General features: G+C 47.4%; 1 protein-coding gene across 1 annotated transcript; it reads right to left on the minus strand.

Annotated features, from left to right (window-relative positions):
- Positions 1 to 797: 797 nt before the first annotated feature.
- Positions 798 to 20,352, minus strand: BCL2L14 (BCL2 like 14). Its single transcript, XM_082636270.1, has 6 exons — positions 20,225 to 20,352; positions 16,205 to 16,623; positions 11,475 to 11,648; positions 10,469 to 10,539; positions 7,277 to 7,540; positions 798 to 2,768 (listed from the first exon to the last, which is right to left on the minus strand). Exons 2-6 carry the CDS (start codon positions 16,614 to 16,616, stop codon positions 2,730 to 2,732), a joined length of 960 nt encoding a protein of 319 aa, XP_082492396.1. The 5' UTR covers positions 16,617 to 16,623; positions 20,225 to 20,352; the 3' UTR covers positions 798 to 2,729.
- Between the last annotated feature and the right edge of the window lie 1,044 nt (positions 20,353 to 21,396).

Consider the following 21,396-nt stretch of genomic DNA (forward strand, 5'->3'; position numbering starts at 1 on the left):
TTTGTGTATTCTGCCTATTGCCATGTGGATTTTGAGGTTTTTCTATTCTGGTTAGTGGAAATAGGCACTGCTCCCAGCCCTGTGTGAGCCTGGAAGAGTATGCCACTTAATATTTTCAAGCGTTTCTTTCCCAAGCCTTGGGTAACTTCTCGATATGCACAGGTTGATGAGTATTCATCTGAAAACTTGAGGGGAACTGTCTGCAAATCTCTGGAGCTTGATGTGCCATTTTCTTCTCTCCATTTGCCCTACAAACTTTAGCTGCCTTGGCCTTCCTGGACTCCCAGGCTGTATCTCCTCTCTTCAGGGAGAGTGCTGAGCCCTGTGTGGGCTCTCTTCCTTGCAGTGTGGCCTGGGAACTCTACCTGCAGTAATCTACGGCAATCATTAGGCTCACTTTTTTTCTCATCTCTCAGGGACCAGTCCCTCATTACCTGATGCACAATGTGTTGATAACTGTTTTTTTTATATATATATTTCATCTTTTTCAGTTGTTTTTAGCAGGAGATTAAATTCAGTTACTAGTACTTCATCTTGGCTAGAAGCTGCAGATGATATTGGAACACTTGGAGAGCTTGTTAAAACTACACATACCTTGGGCCATGCTCCAACCTTACTGATTTACAGGTTATAGCAGTGAGGCTAGGGTGTGATTCTGCAAATGTGCACTAAAATTATGCCAGGCATTAGGTATACAAAGTTAAATTAGACATAGTAGTTGTTTACAAAATAATTTATAATCCAGTGCAAAAGACTTATTTTTATGATACAATGTATTAGGTATAATGTCTCTATACAGGGTGATATGGAACATCCTTATGAGGAAAGGCATCTAAATATAGTCTCATGGTGGCCCAGGGAGGGTTAGCAAATGCTTTCTGGAGAAAATGAAGGAATGGATTTGCAAAAACAGGCTAGAATTAGTTGGATTAGGGAAAACGGGGGAAAGAGGACCGACAGATAAGAATAGTCCAAGTGGGGAAAATGTTATCAGGCTCAGAGGTACAAGGTTACATAATACATTTGGGGAACTGCAAATAGTTTGGAATGGAGAGGAGGTGGTCTCTAATGTCTCCATCTGTAAAAGGAAACTCCTTTAGCCCTAAAATTTGTGAGTTTCAGTGAAGGGGGAAGAAGGTAAAAGAGAATAACTCATTTTAATCCAGAGTAGAGTAGTGAAGCATGTGATAACAGATAGCTCCAACTTTCCCTTGAAGCTGAAAATATGTCTGATGAACTCATTCATTTATTTGTTCATCAAAGGTCTATTAAACTCCTACTTTACATCAGGCTATGTGCTGGGTGCTAGGGAGCCAGAAATTTTTTTTTTTTTTTTTTTGCAGTACGCGGGCCTCTCACTGCTGTGGTCTCTCCCATTGCGGAGCACAGGCTCAGCAGCCATGGCTCATGGGCCCAGCTGCTCCGTGGCCTGGTGGCCTGTGCCACCAGGGAAGAAGCCCTGATAGTATTTTTAAAAATTGTTTTGTGTCTTAAACACCTACTGTGGAATATACTTCACTTACTAAAAAGCCTCATTCTGAACAGTATCAGTTTCAGAAAAACTATCAGTGACTGCTTTGAAAGCAGAGGAAGTTTTCAGCTTAGCTGAGGGCAGCACATAATAGTGGACATAAGTGAATACGGCACTAAATACCAAGCACTGTTCTAAGAGCTTGATATAAATTAACTTATATGATCCTCACAGAAATCTTATACTCTTACTTACTGTTTATTTTAACCATAAACATACTCTTTTGACCGCTATCTTTCTGCATATTTATTTTACCAACCACTAATCATTACCACAAAAAATAACAAAGGCCTAGAAACCTCGAGAGTAGAGGTGGGGTCACTGAGATAGTTGAGGGTGACAGGAATAGTCGTTTTCTGCCAAATGGAAGTTTTTCAAACTGCCAAAGAATTCTCCAAGAGAAGTGAGTCAAAAAGCAGATACGGGGCTTCCCTGGTGGCACAGTGGTTGAGAGTCCGCCTGCCGATGCAGGGGACATGGGTTCGAGCCCTGGTCCGGGAGGACCCCACATGCCGCAGAGCGGCTGGGCCCGTGAGCCATGGCCGCTGAGCCTGCGCGTCCGGAGCCTGTGCTCCACAACGGGAGAGGCCACAACAGTGAGAGGCCCGCGTACTGCAAAAAAAAAAAGAAAAAGCAGATACAGCAGTCTCTCCCCAGGCTAGTGGATACAGCAGTAAACTCAGAAGTCTCAGCTCTGTCTACCAACACGAACAGCCACATCGGCCTAAAGGTAGGCTTGAAACAATGTCATTATCAGGCCATCTCAAGTGAAGTTTGAAAAATAAGTAGTACTGGAATCCAAAGAGTAAGCAAATGCACCGTTTATCATTTCACCCTCATGAGGTCAACAAACATCTGTCACACACTTTCACTAAAGTGGCCAGCAGAGGCAGGGTGATGGCTTCTGTTCTAAGCATTTGAATGGAAAATTACCACTTGTCTTTCTAGACTTCCTTACACACTCAGTGGAGACCTGAAAACATGGATGCCGAGGGCCATGCTACTAGATTCTATGAGCCGGAGATTTCAAGGCCTCTCCTGATGCCTCTTGATTTGCAGGAATAATGGTTTTGCAGATTTTGATGGTCCATCTGCCTTGTCCATTTTTGTTTTCTCCCGTAGTAGTCTGTGCTAAGACTGATGTACACAAGATCAGAGTTGGACCATGAGTATTCCAGATTACAGATCCTCTGATGTTTCAGTCTACTTCTTCATGTGATATCCCAAGTACTTTTTCCTAGAGGGGGGGAAGAAGAGAAATAGATTCTTAAAATTCCAAGTTGGATTCACTGTTGAAGTGGAAACATATGCCTCTTAACTCTGCTTCCTTATCCCAGGCATGACCCAAGGCTTGGAGACCATGTTAAGGTTGGGGGAGGGTTTGGAAAGGTGATTGGCATCCTTGGTATGCCTGAAAGGAAAACTTTATCAGATAAGGACTTAGGTTACACACCCAGGGCTAACCGAATAGATGGGAAAAGTCTTTGATTCTGTGGTTAAATTCAAAAGAGTAGGTACTGAAAGGTTGATGACTATGGAGGTTGCAAACCTCTTCTTTCAAAGTGCTGTAGAAGGGGTGAGGTTGCCGGTCCACAGGGTAATGACGTGAATGGTGCATCAAGTAAAGCAAAAAGGCCGAGGAATAAATTAAAATCAAATGGTGGGGCCTCCCTGGTGGCGCAGTGGTTGAGAGTCCGCCTGCCGATGCAGGGGATACGGGTTCGTGCCCCGGTCTGGGAGGATCCCATATGCCGCGGAGCGGCTGGGCCCGTGAGCCATGGCCGCTGAGCCTGTGCGTCCGGAGCCTGTGCTCTGCAACGGGAGAGGCCACAACAGTGAGAGGCCCGCGTACAGAAAAAAAAAAAAAAAAAAAAAAAAAAAAAAAAAATCAAATGGTGGCTTGTGTGGCATGCTTTGTGGATAGAGTCGCTATTCATTCATTTGATCGACTCATTATCCTACAAGTCTTGGCTGAACATCTATGACATATGTAAAAGTAATGGAAACTATGAGAGAGAAAAAGGGGCATGAAATACATACTTCTGCCCTCACAGATTTGCAGTTTCGTTGGGAAGATAAGATGCACTCCTATGAAATGTGGATGACTAAGATAATTAGGAACCCTGAGCTCCTGGAAAATGTGTGCCTAGGAATAGTTTTTCTCCTTCCGCACCACACTACGAGGACACTCCAGAGACCCACTAAAATCCCTGGGGCAATGGAAGGCTTGCCACCCAGATTCATCTCTTTCCTCTTCAGGGAGACGGAGCACCCGTCTCAATGCACATCTCCTCCACACTTTCATAGTTCGTATCAACTCATAAGTATTCTTTCAGCAGCATCCTTTATTTTTTGCAACTCTGTCTCTGCAACTTCGGAAAAAATTAGTCCTTTCCCCTCTTATTCTTTTTCTTCCCTCTCCTCATTTCTAGCTACGTGCTCCAAATTAAACCTAACTGTGGCCAAGACTTAAGATTAAGATTTATGATGACCTGGAAAAGTAAACTAATAAATTTTGAGTTGAAAATACAAGTGCTAAAGAACTAGTGCCACAAAATTCTAAAGGCTTTGAAAATTCCCTTTATCATTTCTACCCCAAAAAAATCCATCTGTTTTCTCTGATTGGAACTGTTTTTCTCTCTAGCACTAGCAGCCAAATTAAAAACTAATAAAACTTTTTGTATTCTTTTTTCTTTCCTCTTTTTATTTGCTTACTAGAATTAGAACCACTGTTTTTCATAACAGATTTTTTGAAATTACCATAAAACTCTTAAAGTATATAATTCAGTGGCTTTTAGTATATTCACGAAGTTGTGCAGCCATCACTTCTACCTGATTTTAGAACATTTTCATCACCACAGAAAGAACCTCTGTGTCTGTCAGCAGTCACACCCCATTCTCTCTCCCCAAAGCCCTAGGAAACCACTGTCTCTATGAATTTGTCGATTCTGGACATTTCATATAAATGGAGTCATACAATATATGGCCCTTGTGTCTGACTTCTTTCACTGTGCGTAATGTTTTCAAGGTTCATCCAGCTGTCCATACTTCATTCCTTTTTATGGCTAAATATTCTTCTTCTGTATGGATATTCCACATTTGGTTTTTCCATTCATTATTCATCATGGATAAACTTCTTTGTTTCCACTTTTGGGCCATTATGACTAATGATGCTGCTGTGAACATTCATGTACAAGTTTTTATGTGAACACTTGTTTTCAGTTTTCTTGGGTATAGACCTTTTGGGGAACTGCCCAATTGTTTTCTAAAGGGGCCAGACCATTTTAGAGTGCAACCAGCAATGTATAAGGATTCAGATTTCTCCACATCCTCACTGACACTTGTCTTTTTTATTTTAGCCATACTAGTGGGTATCTCACTGTGGTTTTGATTTGCATTTCCCTAATGTTGAAATGAAGATGGCAAGCAAGGATCTTTTCATGTGCTCACTGGCCATTTGTATATCTTCTTTGAAGAAATGTCTATTCAAATCGATTGCCCATTTTAAAAATTGTGGCGTTCTTTGTCTTTTATTATTGAGTTGTAAGAATTTATTACATATTCTGAATACACGTCCCTTATCAGATATATAATTTGCAAATATTTTTTCCCATTCTCTGGGTTTTCTCTTTACCTTCTTTTTTTTTTTTTTTTGCGGTACACGGGCCTCCCACCGTTGTGGCCTCTCCTGTTGCGGAGCACAGGCTCCGGACGCACAAGCTCAGCGGCCATGGCTCACGGGCCCAGCCGCTCCGTGGCATGTGGGATCCTCCCGGACCGGGGCACGAACCCGCGTCCCCCGCATCGGCAGGCGGACTCCCAACCACTGCGCCACCAGAGGAGCCCTCTCTTTACCTTCTTGATGGTATCCTTTGAAGCAGAAATATTTTTAATTTTGATGTAGTCCAGTTTATTTTTTCTTTTGTTGCTTCTGCTTTTGGTGTAGAAACAGTTTTTCATAGAACACTTTTGGCATTTCAGCTACATTAATTAACTAATAGACTTTTGAGAATGGGCCTGTAAGCCCAATTGATCCTTATAATCTCGCTGGAAAAATATATAAGACCAACAATGATGGTAATTTCCTGTATATAATCATAATGCAAACGTGAAGTGTTGTAAAAGGTCAGAGGCTGGTAAGAGTCTTGAGCCGGAGTAGTCAGGAAGGGCTCTGGGGCAGAAGAGGGACTTGAGGGGGTCCTGGAAGGAAGAGCAGTTAAAGCTGAAGTGATCGAGGATTCTGTCTTCCTCTTAGCGTGAGTTAAGGCAGCTTGAATTTAGAACACCTAAGAGCCTTGTTCAGATTAGCCGCTTAAGGGCTATCATGTCTGGTGCAAAAGTGGAAAATAGGAAAGAACAGAAGTCTGGGTTGCTTGATGGGTAGCCACTGGAGACCATGGCGGGCACTTCACTCCTTAGGCATGATCAGCTGTACTTTCCGTCTGGTAGCCAAGACACTAAGCCTGTTTGGAGGCCCCAGGGCCATGTCCAGAGCAGACTCAAACCTTCTCCTGGCCCCTGGACCACTCTAGTGGAAAGAGGACTAATGATAGTGTATGTCCTCCTAAGAAGGGCTTGAACAGACAAAAATGCCCTAGGCCTACACTAAGTCCCCTACACACGAACCTTCAAGTTGCGAACTTTCAAAGATGCAAACGTGCATCTGGTTCCAGCAAGGAACCAGACAGAACCTGTGCCATCGATGTCGGGCATGAGTGAAAGTGCAGCTTGCCCTCCGTCTCCTATTGCTGACGATCCTTCAGCTCTCCCTCCTCCAGTCAGTAACTCTTCTTGCCTGTTCACTCGATGCCAGCCCCTGTATGCCAGCTGTTATACTGTATTACTGTACTTTTCAAGGTACTGTACTGTAAGATTCAAAATGCTTTCTTGATTTTTTATGTCATGTATTATTTGTGTGAAAAGTATTATAAACCTATTACAGTACAGTACTATATAGCTGATTGTGTTAGCTGGGTACCTAGGCTAACTTTGTTGGACTTATGAACACACTCTCAGAACTCGTTCATACATAGGGCACTTAACTGTGTTGAGATTTAGAGCTCTGGATGGGGTAAAGCTTTTTGAAAAGGTTACTCTTATGAGGCCATTTGAACATGGCAGTTTTAAGGAAATCTCAGGGGAAAAGGATGGGAGAGGGGTTGAGGTGAGGGATCGGGGTAGAGAGGTCTGTTTTGCCTGATAGCAGGTAATTAAAAACATGAAAATTTAACTGCTCTTCAGTTATCAAAATGTCCCTGTCAAAATGGCTGGGTCCAAGCAGCAATGGCAAAATGTCATAAGCCCTGAACCTCTGCGTGAGAATTACACCCACACCCCATCAGCATCTGAGAGAATAAGGAACTATCTGCCTCTCCTTGTCTCACTGCTAGACTTCCGTTGCCTGCAAAATTTGCGAAAACAGAAATTATGTCTGTCTAAACATTTTATATCAACATCTTTTCATTTCCTGTTATATCTGACCAGTCCCTCTCCCCCCACACACTTACCCCACATACCCTTTGGAAGCTCAGTAAATATTTATTGATAATGAAGATAATCACTAAAAAATATGTTCCCATCAATGGGATAAATCTCTCGCCACTCAAGTGTCCGAAACCCATGAGAACCGCTTCAAAGATGTGTTCCCTTCACTTAAAAAAAACAAAAAACAAACCCAAAAAACCCCTTTCCATCCCATCTCCTCTGAGTTCTGGGAAGATTTATTTTTAAATAGGATGCACTTACCCAGCCACCGTGCTGCTGGATCCAGGGCGAAAAGTTCTCCTTCAGGTACTTGGTTCCAAAGCCCAGCACCCGGTTCATGGGATGGCTGTCGATGCCTGTAAGCTTGGCCGTGGCGTCTATTGCAAGAGCAGCCTTAAAGCCCTGAGCTTTGACCTCTGATTCTCCCCTGGTGTCCACAGCCCTTAGGAACTGGTCTGTGATGGTCTTGAAAACAGGGTAGGACAGCCCGTCCTGGAAGCTGTTCATCAAAGCCTTGTCTCTCAACTGTGTGCAAGAGGAGAAGCACTCAGTATAGCAGCCTGGCCTGGGCAGGCAAACTCTCCCACTCAACACTGGGCAACTGAAACACCCAATGGAAAACCCTCAATTCTGGTCTCAGTCATGGTGCCATGTCCTGCAGGACCGGATCGGACATGGACCTTCTCTGTGAATTCCTTTCATGGGGACAAATACAAACTGAACAGCCCATTCATTCGACATTCAACAGATGTTTCCTGAACGCTGAGTACCCAAGAGGTGGTACTGTGGACGATTAAGACTCAGCCCCTCACTCAAAGGGCTCGCAGTCTACTGATGGTTGTAACCCAGTGCAAAGTGCTTTGTTAGTGGTTGTGTAATGGGCAGAATCTGAAGCCTGGAAATCACTGTCTTGGGGCTCAAACCCTCCTGCTATACCTCTTACTAGTTGTGCAATCTTGGAGAACTTAACCTCTCGGTTTCAGTTTTGTCATCTCTATACTGGGATGACAGTACCTGTACTACAGGGTAATTGAGTAAAACACTTTGTGTTGTGCTCAACATGGCGGAAAGTGCTCTCAAAGTGTTAGCATTTGTCCAGGATGCTTCAAGATGCGAGATGCTTTTCTTTTTGGCCATGCCGCAAGGCATGCGGGATCTTGGTTCCCCGACCAGGGATCGAACCCGTGCCCCCTGCAGTGGAAATGCAGAGTCCTAACCACTGGACCACCAGGGAAGTCCCTGCCTCTGCTTGTGAAAAATCAAGGCTTGTGTCATAAAGCATACATCATCCTCATCTAAGGCCCTCCTTGCAATGTCTGTAAAGTGATGGTTGTCATGTGAAAACAAATTTCTCAGTGATCAGGGACTATATGTTTATTTGAAAATCAACTAGTTCTGTCCTTGAGGAATGATAAGCTGAGCAGGTTTTCAACCAAGATGGTTTCTAAAAGGGGTATCTGGGCATGAGTCAGATGCGACAGAAAGATTTGTAGTGGAGCCGTGTCCTTTATCTGAGCCCAGCCCACCTCCTCCCAACTTCCAGGAGACACAGGGGCCTATTTGAATTATAAATCTGAAGCAGGAACATCCTCGACACCAAGAATGGATTCCTCTTAGTCATGACCCAGTGGAAGAAGGTAGACTCGAAACCTCCAGTGGGCAGCTGGAATCCAGGACCATGCCAGCACAGTAAAAGAATGAAACGCCAGAAAGAAACCCCTTCCACAGGGTACCCACTCTGCCCCCCTGCCCCTTGGGGTTGCACCTGGCTTTCTGGCATCTCGGAGGTGCGGGAGGGGCCCGCAAGTGCCCTCGGGGATCAGTGGCTTTGCAAACCCTCTGCAGACATGGCAGGTCCCCTCCTCCTTGTCACTGTCCCATTCTGTGGGGAACTTACACCCACAGAGCACGAACAGAGCTTCTGTGTGTTCCCACCAGAGTCCTCTACTGGGGAACCACATAAAGAGAACCACCACCATGTTTTCTACATAAATAACGTAAATGATTGCCCCCAAATCATCAAGAGAGTGCATCAGGCAAAGTGAGGTTTTTAAAGTGGTAATTTGTGGGGTGAAAAGGAAAGCATCTCTCTTCATAACCAGAAGGGTCAACCTTCATACCACGCCCTCATCCCTGGCCTCCCTGACCTACTGCAAGTCCCTGCCCCGGCGGGGGGAGGCTGGGAAGGAGACGGCCGTGAGAGTCACAGCAACTTTGGGCTGTAAGGAATCCTTGAGCACGCCTGTCATATCCTTCCTAGTTCAAGTACTGAACTGTGGGCTGGTTAGTGGCATCTACTTGGAATTCTTCTAGAGACAGGAAGATCATTTCTTCACAAGGCAGCCCTTGGCTTCGATGGACAGCACTGAGTGCTGGAAAGTTCATTCTTAAAGTGGGGAGAAATCAATTGCCCTGTAACTCCTATCTGTTGATGTTAGTTCTGGAGAAACACAGGGGTGTCCTTAAACCATGTGCCCTCTTCTGTTTTCTGCACCCCTGTCCACCCTGTAGTGTGGCCCTGAAACTCCCATACCCCCTTCTCTTTTCTTTGGTCTGACACCCCCGGTTTCCTCAGTGTTTCTCATTCTGCACCACCTCATCTGCCCTTCCCCATCCTGGTCACCATCCTCTGGGCACACCTGTGACAAAGGTGTTGAGCCACAGAGCATGCTGAGACTGGGCTGGCTGGCTGGCCAGTGAGTGCTGTTTCCCCCTCCTGCAGAGTCCCCACAGACCTGACTTCTTCCCCATGGATCCTGGCCAAACAAAGGAATGGGTCCACAGGCCAGCCCCTGAAGCACAGATGCTGGACACTATGCAGCCATCAGTGGGTGGCAGACATGGACAAGATCCCCTGAGAAGCCCTGACTACAGGGGGGCCTGCTCACTACCTCTTTACCTGAAGGCAACTCCTACACGTTCCTGATGGGAATGACTGGTCTCAACTTCTAAATGGCGGGAAACTCAAAGTTCTCCGAGTTAACACTAACCTGCCCCCTGGCCGAATTGCTGAGAGAGAACAGTCCTGCCTTTCTAGGGGGAGATTTCAGACAAGACTCCAGACTTGGAGCAGTTGTGGGACACACATATCCAGGCTGCAGGGCAAATGCAAGAGTCTAAACTTCCCTGAGGATCGGTTACATGGGGAACTAGATTCATAATTCTATTCAGCAAATTTTAATTTATTGGTGTCTTTTTCCTGCAAAAACAAAGTTACTTTTTTCATTTCCAAAAATTCCAAGGAGGCTCCAGAAGGTTTACTTAATGTTTTCCAAAGTGATTCATTTTTGAGATGCTGCCAGCATGAAGAGTTTTGAGTCCAAGGGAAATAAAATTTAGGACTAAGTGGAAACCAGAACTTTGAAAAGGAGTACAAGCAGCAGTACAGTTCCATTCTTGGGTACCAGCGCGCGGACACAGAAAGAAAACTCGTTAGTTCAAGAAGCTCCCTACCTCTCTTTCCAACTGATCCCCCGAATATTTCAGCAGCTCGACGATTCTGGCTATTATTTGGTTTTCTCCGTCTGCCAGGGGAAAATTCCAGTTATTTCTTTTAAGAAAAAACAATCTTAAATGTTTCCAGGGACGATGCTTGTAGCCTGGTTAGGGATTGAGGAAGACATGCCCTTCATAATTCTCAGCAAAGTAAATCTTACCTTGCCTCTTCTGGTCAGGCCCAAACCATTCCAGACACCCTTTCCCACAGTCCCCCCCTTTCCTCTCTTTCTTCCCCTATCACTCCCACAGTTCTCAACGTGAAACTCATCACTTTATTTACTGTACAAATGTTGCTGAAGATACATGAGCTTATCTCTAAAGATATCTAGGAGCAGTTTCTCTCGGCCTTTGGGTTTGTCCTGAGCAGATGGTGCTTTTTCCATATAGACACCATAAATCCCTACTGGATCATCTTACCCCTTTGTGTTAGCTGCTAGGAAGTGCTATAGTTTGGTGACAACTGACCCAGTCTGATCACTACTTCTCAGTTCTGCTTCACGTTTTGCCCCAGGCCTGGTACCTGACAACCCCCTGCTTTTTCACAGGAGCCCAAGGCAATATCATAAATCCCCGGGCGATGCTGCACCTATACCCTGTGCACTTGCTCGAGTACACTTGTCCTTGGCCATGGCTAACATGATGAAATCTAACATGCATTTCCCCCTGTGGACAAGGTTGAGTGCACGCTTTGTACTTCCTCCTGCCCCTCAGTAGGAGACTTCTCTTTGGACTTAGCAGTGAGTTTGGCCTGTTGCTTCCAGCTGCTGGCACACTCGCCTTGGCTTGGGCTGGTCTCTCAAGCTAAAGGTCAGTGCCTCCAGCATGTTGCTGTCGTGCCCTGAGGCCAGCTTAGCAGAGATTCCTAAGTTGCAGAGCCCTGAGCTGAATAAGTACATAAATGCTGTAGACCTCTGCCTGGCAGACAGGCAGCCCAGTGCAAACACTCAGAAGGGAAGTTTACCTCTCTTCCCACCTGCAGCTTCAGGCTGGAAGCCCTGGTACTGGGGACCCAGGCGTGCCACAGTCGTTCTGGACTTGAAGCTTCCTCCCTGGCTGTGGATCTCTTCTGGCGGCGGCCAGGAATAAACGATTTCAGCAACTCGGTTGGCAATGGAAACAACTTTGGGGTCCACGGCTGAAACAAGACAAAATGGTGCTGACAGGCCCTTCCCAGAACTTCGTCTAGCTCATTGGTATGCACAGTTGCCCGAAATGAAAACACCAGCCTGGAGCGAAAGGAAGCGGCCGGGAGTGTGCGTGGAGGGGAGTCCATTCTTCAGAAAGCGCTGGCAGTTGCCTGGCAGAGGCTGGGACGGAGGAGGAGCGCACAGGGGAATGATTGCCACCTCGAAACAATTGCACCCTCTTTTTGAAGTCTTGCAAAATTAGGGTCCCCTTGCCCCTTTGCAAGGGAGGAAACACAAAAGGGAGTGCTTAGTTCTTTGCTTGAGGGAATGCTCATTATGCTTTTATTTTTATTCTGTTTTTTTTGGACATCCTTTATATCTTGGAGAGCTGGCCCCTATGTACATAGGAGGGCATTCAGCAGTGTGACAAGCCTTTGGGGGTTGTCACGGAGGAAAGAGAAATATCCCTGCTCTCAGGCCATATCCATGACTCATTATCAAGTGAACACTGAACTCCCCTTGCTTGCGTGGTCACGTGTCTTCTGTGTCTTCTCTCTCCTCCCCGTCTAGTGGGAAACATGCGAAAAATGCTGATAGGTAAACAAGGATGCATAAAGTCGAACCCACGACCTTCAAGAGTTTATAATCCAGGAGAAGCCTTATGTCATGAATTTGCACACGTAACTAGAGGGTAAAGCATTTGGGGACATGAAGGTTTAAATGGCACTGGCCCCCTGAATGTCATAGCCTGTGAAGGACAAGTCGACTTTGCCCCTGGTAGGGGATGGGGTTGGGTTGGGAGGGCAGGCAGTACTGCTGAGTTATTTGGGAGTAAAATTTACATTGTTAATCCATCCCTAAGTTCTTAACTTTTAGAAGCTTGTACAAGTTCTGCCTTTGATACGGAGCGGTCGTATCATGCAATGTTTAAGAACAACAGTATTTAATTCATAAGACTTGATGAAAGTAACAGAGTGGGGTTTTGGCCAGAAGGTTGGTGTGCCCAGGGGAACACCCGGACCTTGTCAATCAGGACAGATAAGAGAGGCAAGGCCTGGGTCCGGGGAGGGATTGTGTCACATGAAAAGCAGGGTTTGACCTCCTAAGGAGCTGCCAAGGTGGTTCCTGATCCTCTCTCCCTGGATTCGCCAATCACATGGAGCTCTGGGGCTTTCCCTTCACCCCCCAGGGCATCCACTGAAAGGCCATGGGAACTGACACTCTGTCCACAATGCCTTCCTTTAAAAAAAGGCCTAATGGCTTCCTTAAGAAGCCACATTTTTCGTGATGCTCCATCCATAGGGTTCAAAACCAGATCAGGAGTGGATTAGAGAGAGGATAATTGGAGAGGTCAAGGAGAGAAGGATCAATGCTTTTCCTTCCCATTTTAATAACCCAACCAAAAGTACTTTCCACTTTTTTTTGTTTTTGTTTTTGTTTTTGCGGTACGCGGACCTCTCACTGCTGTGGCCTCTCCCGTTGCGGAGCACAGGCTCCGGATGCGCAGGCCCAGCGGCCATGGCTCACGGGCCTAGCTGCTCCGCGGCATGTGGGATCTTCCCGGACCGGGGCACGAACCCGTGTCCCCTGCATCGGCAGGCGGACTCTCAACCACTGCGCCACCAGGGAAGCCCCCTTTACACTTTTAAATCACCTTACTGCAGCCCAACCGGCTTGCTCGTGAATGCTGGCCACCCACCGAAGGAGGTGGCAAGAGGCTGGATCCCAACACCAGTGGGAGCCTCTTCCCTTGTGTCCACAGGAGCCGGGAGAGGAGAGCTCCCACGTGCTTCCCTCTCTGCAACCTTGTGCAGCCTGCAGGGTGATTAACATGGTCTCTTCCACGGAAGTCACACTGCGTCCACCTTGCCCTCAAAGGAGGCAGATGAGGGCCCCCAAGGTTGTCCCTCCCCATCCCCCAGCCCCCGCCATGTGGCAGGGCAATCACAGGACCCCCAGCAGACGTGGAGGTGCCCAAGCTGACTAACCTGTGTATGTGTATCTGTTTCTGCGGATTGGAGGGATGCAGGTGAAATATGTGCAGGAAAAACTATAAGCAACCTCATTTTGACTCAGATGAATTAGCTCTAGTTAGGATTCCCATTCTAATACCTTAATTTTAAAAACTGGAAAAAAAAATTCCCTTCTCATCAGAGCTGGTCCCATCTGATAGGCAAGGGAACATTGGATGGGCGTGGAGAGAGAACAGCAAGGCTGCCCATCCTTTTGAGTTTATTCTGGGGTCTCATTGTGGGATTAAGGAGAGCAGGAGAGCGGGTTGGGAAGGCATTTGGCTTGAGGCATGTGTCTTAAAGAGAAGAGGCGGGGCGTTTGGGAGAGAATTCCATATGGTCCAGACTGCTGTTTCCTACCCAGTATCCATTTTCTTTTTCTTCCTTAGTAACAGATCCCTGAAATGCCAGGGGAAGCTGACAGCACTACATTTCCCAGCCTCGTCCGTCTGCAGTAAGGAGTAGCCACTGAGATGTAAGAAGCTGGGTACAGTTTTAAGAAAGCTCTCTGAAATGGAGCTGAATTATCTAGGAAGGAGATACCCTTTTGTCCTTCCCTTGCTTCCTCTTTCTTCCTGCTTGGAGTGTAGACATGATGGCTGGAATCCCAACAGCCACCTTGGGTTTTATTTATTTATTTATTTTTGCGGTATGCGGGCCTCTCACTGTTGTGGCCTCTCCCGTTGCGGAGCACAGGCTCCGGATGCGCAGGCCCAGCGGCCATGGCTCACGGGCCCAGCCGCTCCGCGGCATATGGGATCCTCCCAGACTGGGGCACGAACCCGTATCCCCTGCATCGGCAGGCGGACTCTCAACCACTGCGCCACCAGGGAGGCCCAGCCACCTTGGGTTTTAAGGTGACTTTGAGGTTGGAAGCAACTAGCTGAGGGATGGCAGAATAGGAATCCTTAAAGACTGTGGAACTGGTAGATGAAGCCTGGGCTGCCAAACTGTGGTTTTCTTTTATGGGAGAGAAAAATAATCTCTATGTTATTGAAGTAGCGAATCATAGCTGTGGAGAAAAAAAAGATTCACAAAAAAACGCGGGTTGGTGTTACTAAAATTGGTATTGACATTCATTTTTCTACATTCCAAGGCCTCTTACTATGAGACTTTGGTCTTGGGACATAACCTCATAGTTCTCACTCCAGCCTGGTGTCTGAGTCCTGGAAATGGCAGCGCAGGCTAAATTGAGAGCTTTAGTTAAAAGAACCCAGGGGAAGCCAACTGCTGAGCTCTGATTTACATGTGGCAGAATAGAAATAGAACGGGAGTCCCTGTTGGGTCACACCCAACATAAAACCAACTAACTACCCACGTAATTAACTAAACAAGAAAGCAAGGAGAGAGGAAGGTGAGAAGGGAGGAACAACTCTACTTAAATCCTTAAAGCTAAGCCTCCTTAGGAGGTAACCGTTTCTACTTTTGTAGGGATATCTATATATCTACACAGAGATCTGGAAATTTTAGAAAATAAAAAAGGTCAAATGACACTTCAGTAATATTGAAATACAGAACGTCATTTTTCTCAGGAAAGCCAGAAGGTTAAAGTCTGTAAAATCTTCTGTTTCCTGGCAAACTCCAAAGAACAGGACAAGCAGAAAAGCCTATTGAGGTGCCTCCAAACTGTTGTGTTTGCTCCAGAGCTCAGATACCACCCCCAGTAGAAGAAGCCTGCTGTACCCCTGTGGGAAGGAGGAGTTCCCCAGGTAATCCCGACCCTAACCTCCCCTCTCCTAAAATTCTATAAATCTGATAGGAAATGGAAGTTTCCTTGATCACAGTGAATGATCTAAAGCTGTCATTGTGCGGGCTGATTCTCCAAGGAAGCCAGCCATCACAATGTTTAAAAATTGAGACATTACTGCCACCTGTTGACTAATTATTGACAAGTTACACAGGCCAATCAGCCCAGCAGGAGGGGGGTTTCTTTTAAAATCTGGGCATTGAGCACAAGGTATTGTTGGAGGGGAAGAAGATGGTTATGCCAGGGTTTGTGGATCAAGGGCAATTTTGATAAAGCCTTTCATGAAAATGTTTTGTTCAGTACAATGTGTTTCGTACCAATGAAGGAAGATTTGTCAAAATTCTTCTTGGTTGTTTTTTGAGTGGCTTGTACTTTGAAAAGTATTTTTGTGTACAGCTATCTGATCTTTCCATGCACCTCCAGAGGCCAATGTACAGATGGAAACGCAGAGGCCCAGAGAGGGGAGTTGACTTCCCTCAGGAAGAAGAGCAGCCTGAGCCCAGCTGGGGCTATTTCTCTTCTATTGGTCTCTGGCACTGAGAATTAGGAATTTGGGCAGCAAGTTTAATTATAGACGGTGGAGCCAGAAAACCAGTCCCGTCACCCTTCCCGGCCACCCTCTTCCTTCCTTCTCAGTCTTGAGAAAAGCAGGGAAATTAGAATTGAGTATTACTAGGTTGGGAAGCTGAGGTTCAAAGAGTGCCCTACCTAAGGCCCCATTACCACCTGGGAGGAGGTGAACCCCCAGGTGCACAAAGAAGGGAAAGACATGACCGCGGGAGAGAAAGAATCCCCAAAAGCCTACCTTCACGCTCTAAGCGCTGTTCCACATTGGAGAGGGACCTCGGCCATTGCGGACCGTGAGGACCACTCTGAGGTCCCTCCGAACGGAACTCCGGAGGCGAGCTCTGAGAGTCCTCCTCCTTCTCTGCTACTCCAAAGAGTGTTCTCCAAGATGACTTTTTCTTGGCAAGATTTATGGCCTTCTCCGTGGATTGGGAATCTCTGCAAGTCCACGGTCCCTGTGTCCATGCTTTCCTTGCCGGTCCTGTCTGGGACAAACTTCTTGTTCTCGGGAGCTTTCGTGAGAGGACAGCAGAGGTGTTCTTGAAGACGTGGTGTTCGGCATAGAACTCCAGGATTTTGAATTCCATGCTGTCTGGGTCGTCATCCTCCAGGGGGACCTCCTCCAGGTCGCAGGCAGTAGTGGTGCACATGGCAGGGCTGCAACGACAAAGTCCTCACGCATCCATCTACCTGGGAGCCACCTACTCTTTGTAGGTCGGGAGGGATGGGGTGAAACTCAATAAGCATTTATTCAGTACCTATTCTCTTTGTGCTGGGGGGCAGGGGGTCATCAGAGATGGAAAAGCCAAGGTTTGTTCTGAAAGTTCAGTCTTACAGAGATGAGACTTGTACATAGATAACTCCAGACAAAGAGGGCGAGCTAGGAGCTCGAACAGAGATGCAGGAGCCAGCGTGGGAGGTGAGGAGGAAAGACAGCTGCGAATAGGGGGCGAGTGCAGGCTCCTTGAAGGAAAGAAAGTGTTTGGATGGGTGGCTGGCTACTGGGCCTTAGAACAGGCTGGGCAGAGGGCAGGCTGTGGCTGAATTTAGGATGTGTTTGAAGAGTGGAAAGAGATCTGGTGGCGCATAAGCCTGTGCTTTGTGGAGAGCTGGGGCTATGGGGATGTGGAGGGACCACGGGGAAGTGGCAGTCAGGGCCAGGCGATCAGGGCCTTGGAAGGTCAGGCTGAAAGCTTTTTCTCATGTCGGTAGATCAGTACATTTCAGAAGGGGCCCTAGACCGTGGAGGGCAGTTAAAAGTCTTCTTGGGAGAGGGTAGCTGGGCAAGGGGAGAGGCCAGGTCAGGGGAGGGAACTGTCTGGGGTCCCTGGCCCTCCCCGGCCTCTCTCCATTCTTCCTTTACTCACTGCTTTAGCTTGGAAAGGTTTGCTTCTATTCCTTGCCATATTTAGCATTCCATGTAAGATTTTATCTGAAGAAAAATATCCTTTTTAAAAAAATTTTTTTTTATAAGTTTGAAGTACACTGATGGAGGCAATGGAGAGCTTTTCAAAGTCTGGAGCGGGAGAGAGATGTGACCACAGACATGTTTTAGAAAGATCAATACAAGCACTAAAATGACGGGATGGAAGTTTCATCTTTATTTCCATATGAATAACCAGATAGATGTAATTAACTGATTGTGTTCAATTTAAGCTTTCATGAAATAATTCCTTAAATGGTTGTCTGCTAGGAAATCATTTCTTTCTGATCTACTTTGCTTTCTTTGGTTGTATCTTAAGGACTATGGTTTCCTTTTTGTCCCAGATGCCAGAGAGCCCAGATCTACCAACCGTCATTGGATTAAAATTTCACAGACAGTGCGTGTGCTGGAAACCAGCTTGGGCTTCTCAGTCTAACAGTCCTGAGTTCAAATCCTGGCCATACCACCGACTAGCTGTGTGACCTGGGGCAAGTTACTTCACCTCTCTGAACCTCTGAGCTTCCTTCAGGTAAATTGAAAATAATAATAGTCATCTTGCAGGGGTATTGTGAGGGTACAACATAATGCATGAGAAGCCCCAACACAGAACCTGGCTCAAAAATGGTAGCTATTTTTTTTATTAGTACAATTGTCACCCCAGGCCCTCTGATGCTGTCCTTGACGTGGCTCTTAATCATGGACCCCTCCCTTAATGGTCCAACTTTAAGAGTGTCTTTTGGCCTGTGAGCTGGTGTGATAATAAATAGCTGCAGTGATATTAATGGGATCGGCTGGCATGTCTCTCCTTTTCTTTCCACTGTCCCCTCTCACACCAGGACCAACTGATAAAGAATTGGGACAGTGACCGCAGATGGGGTTTGAGGCAGTGTGACGTGGTTCAGATCAATTTGACTGTGTGTCTGGAGGCCGATGGTCCAGGGTTGGCTCAGTTTATAACTTGCAAAGTGCTTGGGCAAGTCTCTCAATTCTTTTGGTCCTCTGATTTCACAGCAAATGTTCTCTAACTTTCCCCTCTGATTCTATTACTATTTGAAGGAGGTGTGAGGGCTGAGACATCTCCCCTGCAGGCCTGCCGATGCTTCCTGTTTCTATCGTCGTTTCCTATCTTTTTTTGGAAGAGCCTCACACTGGATGATAGGACGCTGTTCATCCAGGAAGTGCTCTGTGGCCAGGCCTCGAGAAAGCAGTTCTGATGGAAGTGATGTCAGGAGGGAGATGCAGGGGCTGTGCCAGAGCATCAGGTGCAGATGGAGGGGGCAGAAGTGATCTGCCAGGGTGGCCAAGGGCAGGGCTGCAAAACCTGAGACACCTACTGCACACACACATACATCTGCCCCACTCCAAAGCCCCACAGGCCTGCCTCGGGTAACTGAGCGTGAGCAGTGCTTGAGGGGCGTGGTGTAGACTGGGGGTCACCACCACTGGGTCCTCCTCCCTCCCTTTCGTCACACGCCTGTCCTATTCCGGGGCTTGGACTCTCTTCCTTCCCTCACCTACTCCCGATTTCACGCGCCCATTATGCACTGCAGGGAACTTCCTGCTGTGTGGAATCACTTCCGCATCTCGCTCTGCATGCACCCCCCTCCTCGCCCCATTCTCACAGGTCAACCATTCCTCCCCTCTTGGGGCCCAGTTTCAGTCACACCCGTGAGGATCCTTCCCAGGTCTTCCAGTTTATCTAGACTTCATTCTCTTTTCCACAATGGAATGTAAGTGCCGGAGGCCAGGCATGTTCACGTGCTGTTTTCTCTCTGCTGGGTGCCCAGCTCCTACAGTAATGCCTGGGGCAGAAAGGCACTTGGCAATGAACTGTGGACTTTTTCCTATTCTGAGACAGACTGTCTGGGTTCCAACCCTGGCTCTGCCGTTAGCAGTTATGTGACGTACTCTCCAGGCTTCAGTTTCCTCATGTTTAAAATGGGGACGAAGGGACTTCCCTGGCAGTCCAGTGGTTAAGATTTCGCCTTCCAAGGCAGGGGGGTACAGGTTCGATCCCTGGTCAGGGAGCTAAGACCCCACATGCCTCGTGGCCAAAAAAAACAAAACATAGAAACAACAGAAACAAACAATATTGTAGCAAATTCAGTAGACTTTGAAAATGGTCCACATCAAAAAAAACTTAAAAAAAAATAATAAAATGGGGATGAGAATAGTACCTGTTTCCTTCTGTTACAAAGATGAAATGAGTTAATATTTGTAAAGCATTTAGAATAGCAGTTAAGTGTTTGAACAAGTATTTGATTAAAAAATATATTTATGAAACCCACTTACGGCCGGACACACTGTTCTAGAGAAGCTGCAGGGGGTTTTCGGGTGGCGTAACGGGGAGAGTGTAGCATGTGGGGTGAAAAGGCAGTTGAAGAGCTGCTTTTCATACTTATTGGCAAGGGGGCTGAGGCAAGTCATGTAGCCTCCAACGAGGTGTAGTTTTTCCATTCACAAGATGCGATTCATATCGTCTACCTTGAGACGGATAACCTAGTTCAAATCCTGGGTCATCGGCTTACTAGCTGTGTGACTGGTTACATACCTTAATTTATTTCTGCCTTCATTTTTTTCATCTGTAAAATGGGGTAAAACAAAACAAAACAAAACAACCACCCTGGCAGGAGATCAGCCAAGATGGTGGAGTACAAAGACCCTGAGGTCACCTCCTCTCATGGGCACACCAACATCACAACGATGTGCCAAACAACCATCGATAAAAAAGACCAGAACCTACCAGAAAAGATCTTCAACAACTAAAGATAGAAAGAAGGAACCACCGCAAAACGAACCGGAGGGGCAAAGTTGCCATAAAGTCAAGTCCCATACCTCTGGGTGGGTGGCTCACAAATGGGAGAATAATTACAGCTGCAGAGGTTCTCCAAAGGCGTGAGAAGTCTTGGGCCTTCCCGCCTGGGGGCCCTATGCTGAGAAGAGGAGTCCCCAGAGCATTTGGCTTTGAAGGCCGAGGGGCTTACTTCCGGGAGAGCCAGCTGGCTGCGGCAAACAGAGACTTTGCTCTTAAAGGGCACGCACAAAATCTCACATGCTCTGGGACCCAGAGCAGAAGCTGTCATTTGAAAGGAGCCTGGGTCAGATGTACCTACTGACTTTGGAGAGTCTCCTGGAGAGGCAGGAGGCGTCTGCTGCTCACCCTGGGGATGTGGGCACTGGTGGCAGCCATGCTTGGGAGTTCCTTCTACTATATGCATGCTGGTGCTGGCCCGCCCCATTCTGGAATCCTCCCTCTAGCTTATTAGCCTTGGGGATTAGCCTCCCAGCGGCCCAGCACCCTGTAGGCGCCAGGGCTGGGACACCTCAGGCAGAGCAACTAAGTGGGCATACAGCGCCATCCATCAGCAGACAGGCTGCCTTAAGACCCCCTGAGTCCACAGCTGCCCCTGGACACAGCCCTGCCCACCAGAGGGCTCAGGACTCTGCCCCATACACCAGTGTGCAGGCACTAGACCCAGGACCCCCAGGGCTTTCCAGCCAGAGACCCCACAACCCACTGGGCCCTGACTCTACCCTCCAGCAAGCCTGCTCTAACCTCAGGACCAGCCTCACCCGCCAGTGGGCAGACAACAGCCACAACACAACCGCAGCCTTGCAGCCTGTGGACACAGCCCACACACTAGCAGGCCAGCACCAGCCCTGGAACTAGCTGGGCCCTGGCCCTACCCACTAACAGGCCAATGCAAGCTTTGGGACACCCCGGACCCTGCAGCCAACTGTGTCAGGAACTGGGCCCATCCACCAGGTCTAGGACCCCTGGGCCCTACAACCAGACCCCAGGACTTGACTCTGCCTACAAGTAGGCTGGCACTAGCCCCAGGACATTGTTTCACCCACCAATGGGAAAGCAATAGCCCCAGGGTCTCCTGGACCCTGATTCCATCCTCCAGTAATTCAGCCTTAGCCCTGCCCCCTCCCCACCCTGGGGTTCTGCAGTCAGCCACCTTGTGACCTGGCCCTGCCAACCAGCAGCTGGCAGCCTCCGC

This window comes from Mesoplodon mirus (genome assembly GCF_964341445.2).
Source record: "Mesoplodon mirus genome assembly, chromosome: 11".
Lineage (NCBI taxonomy): Eukaryota > Metazoa > Chordata > Mammalia > Artiodactyla > Ziphiidae > Mesoplodon > Mesoplodon mirus.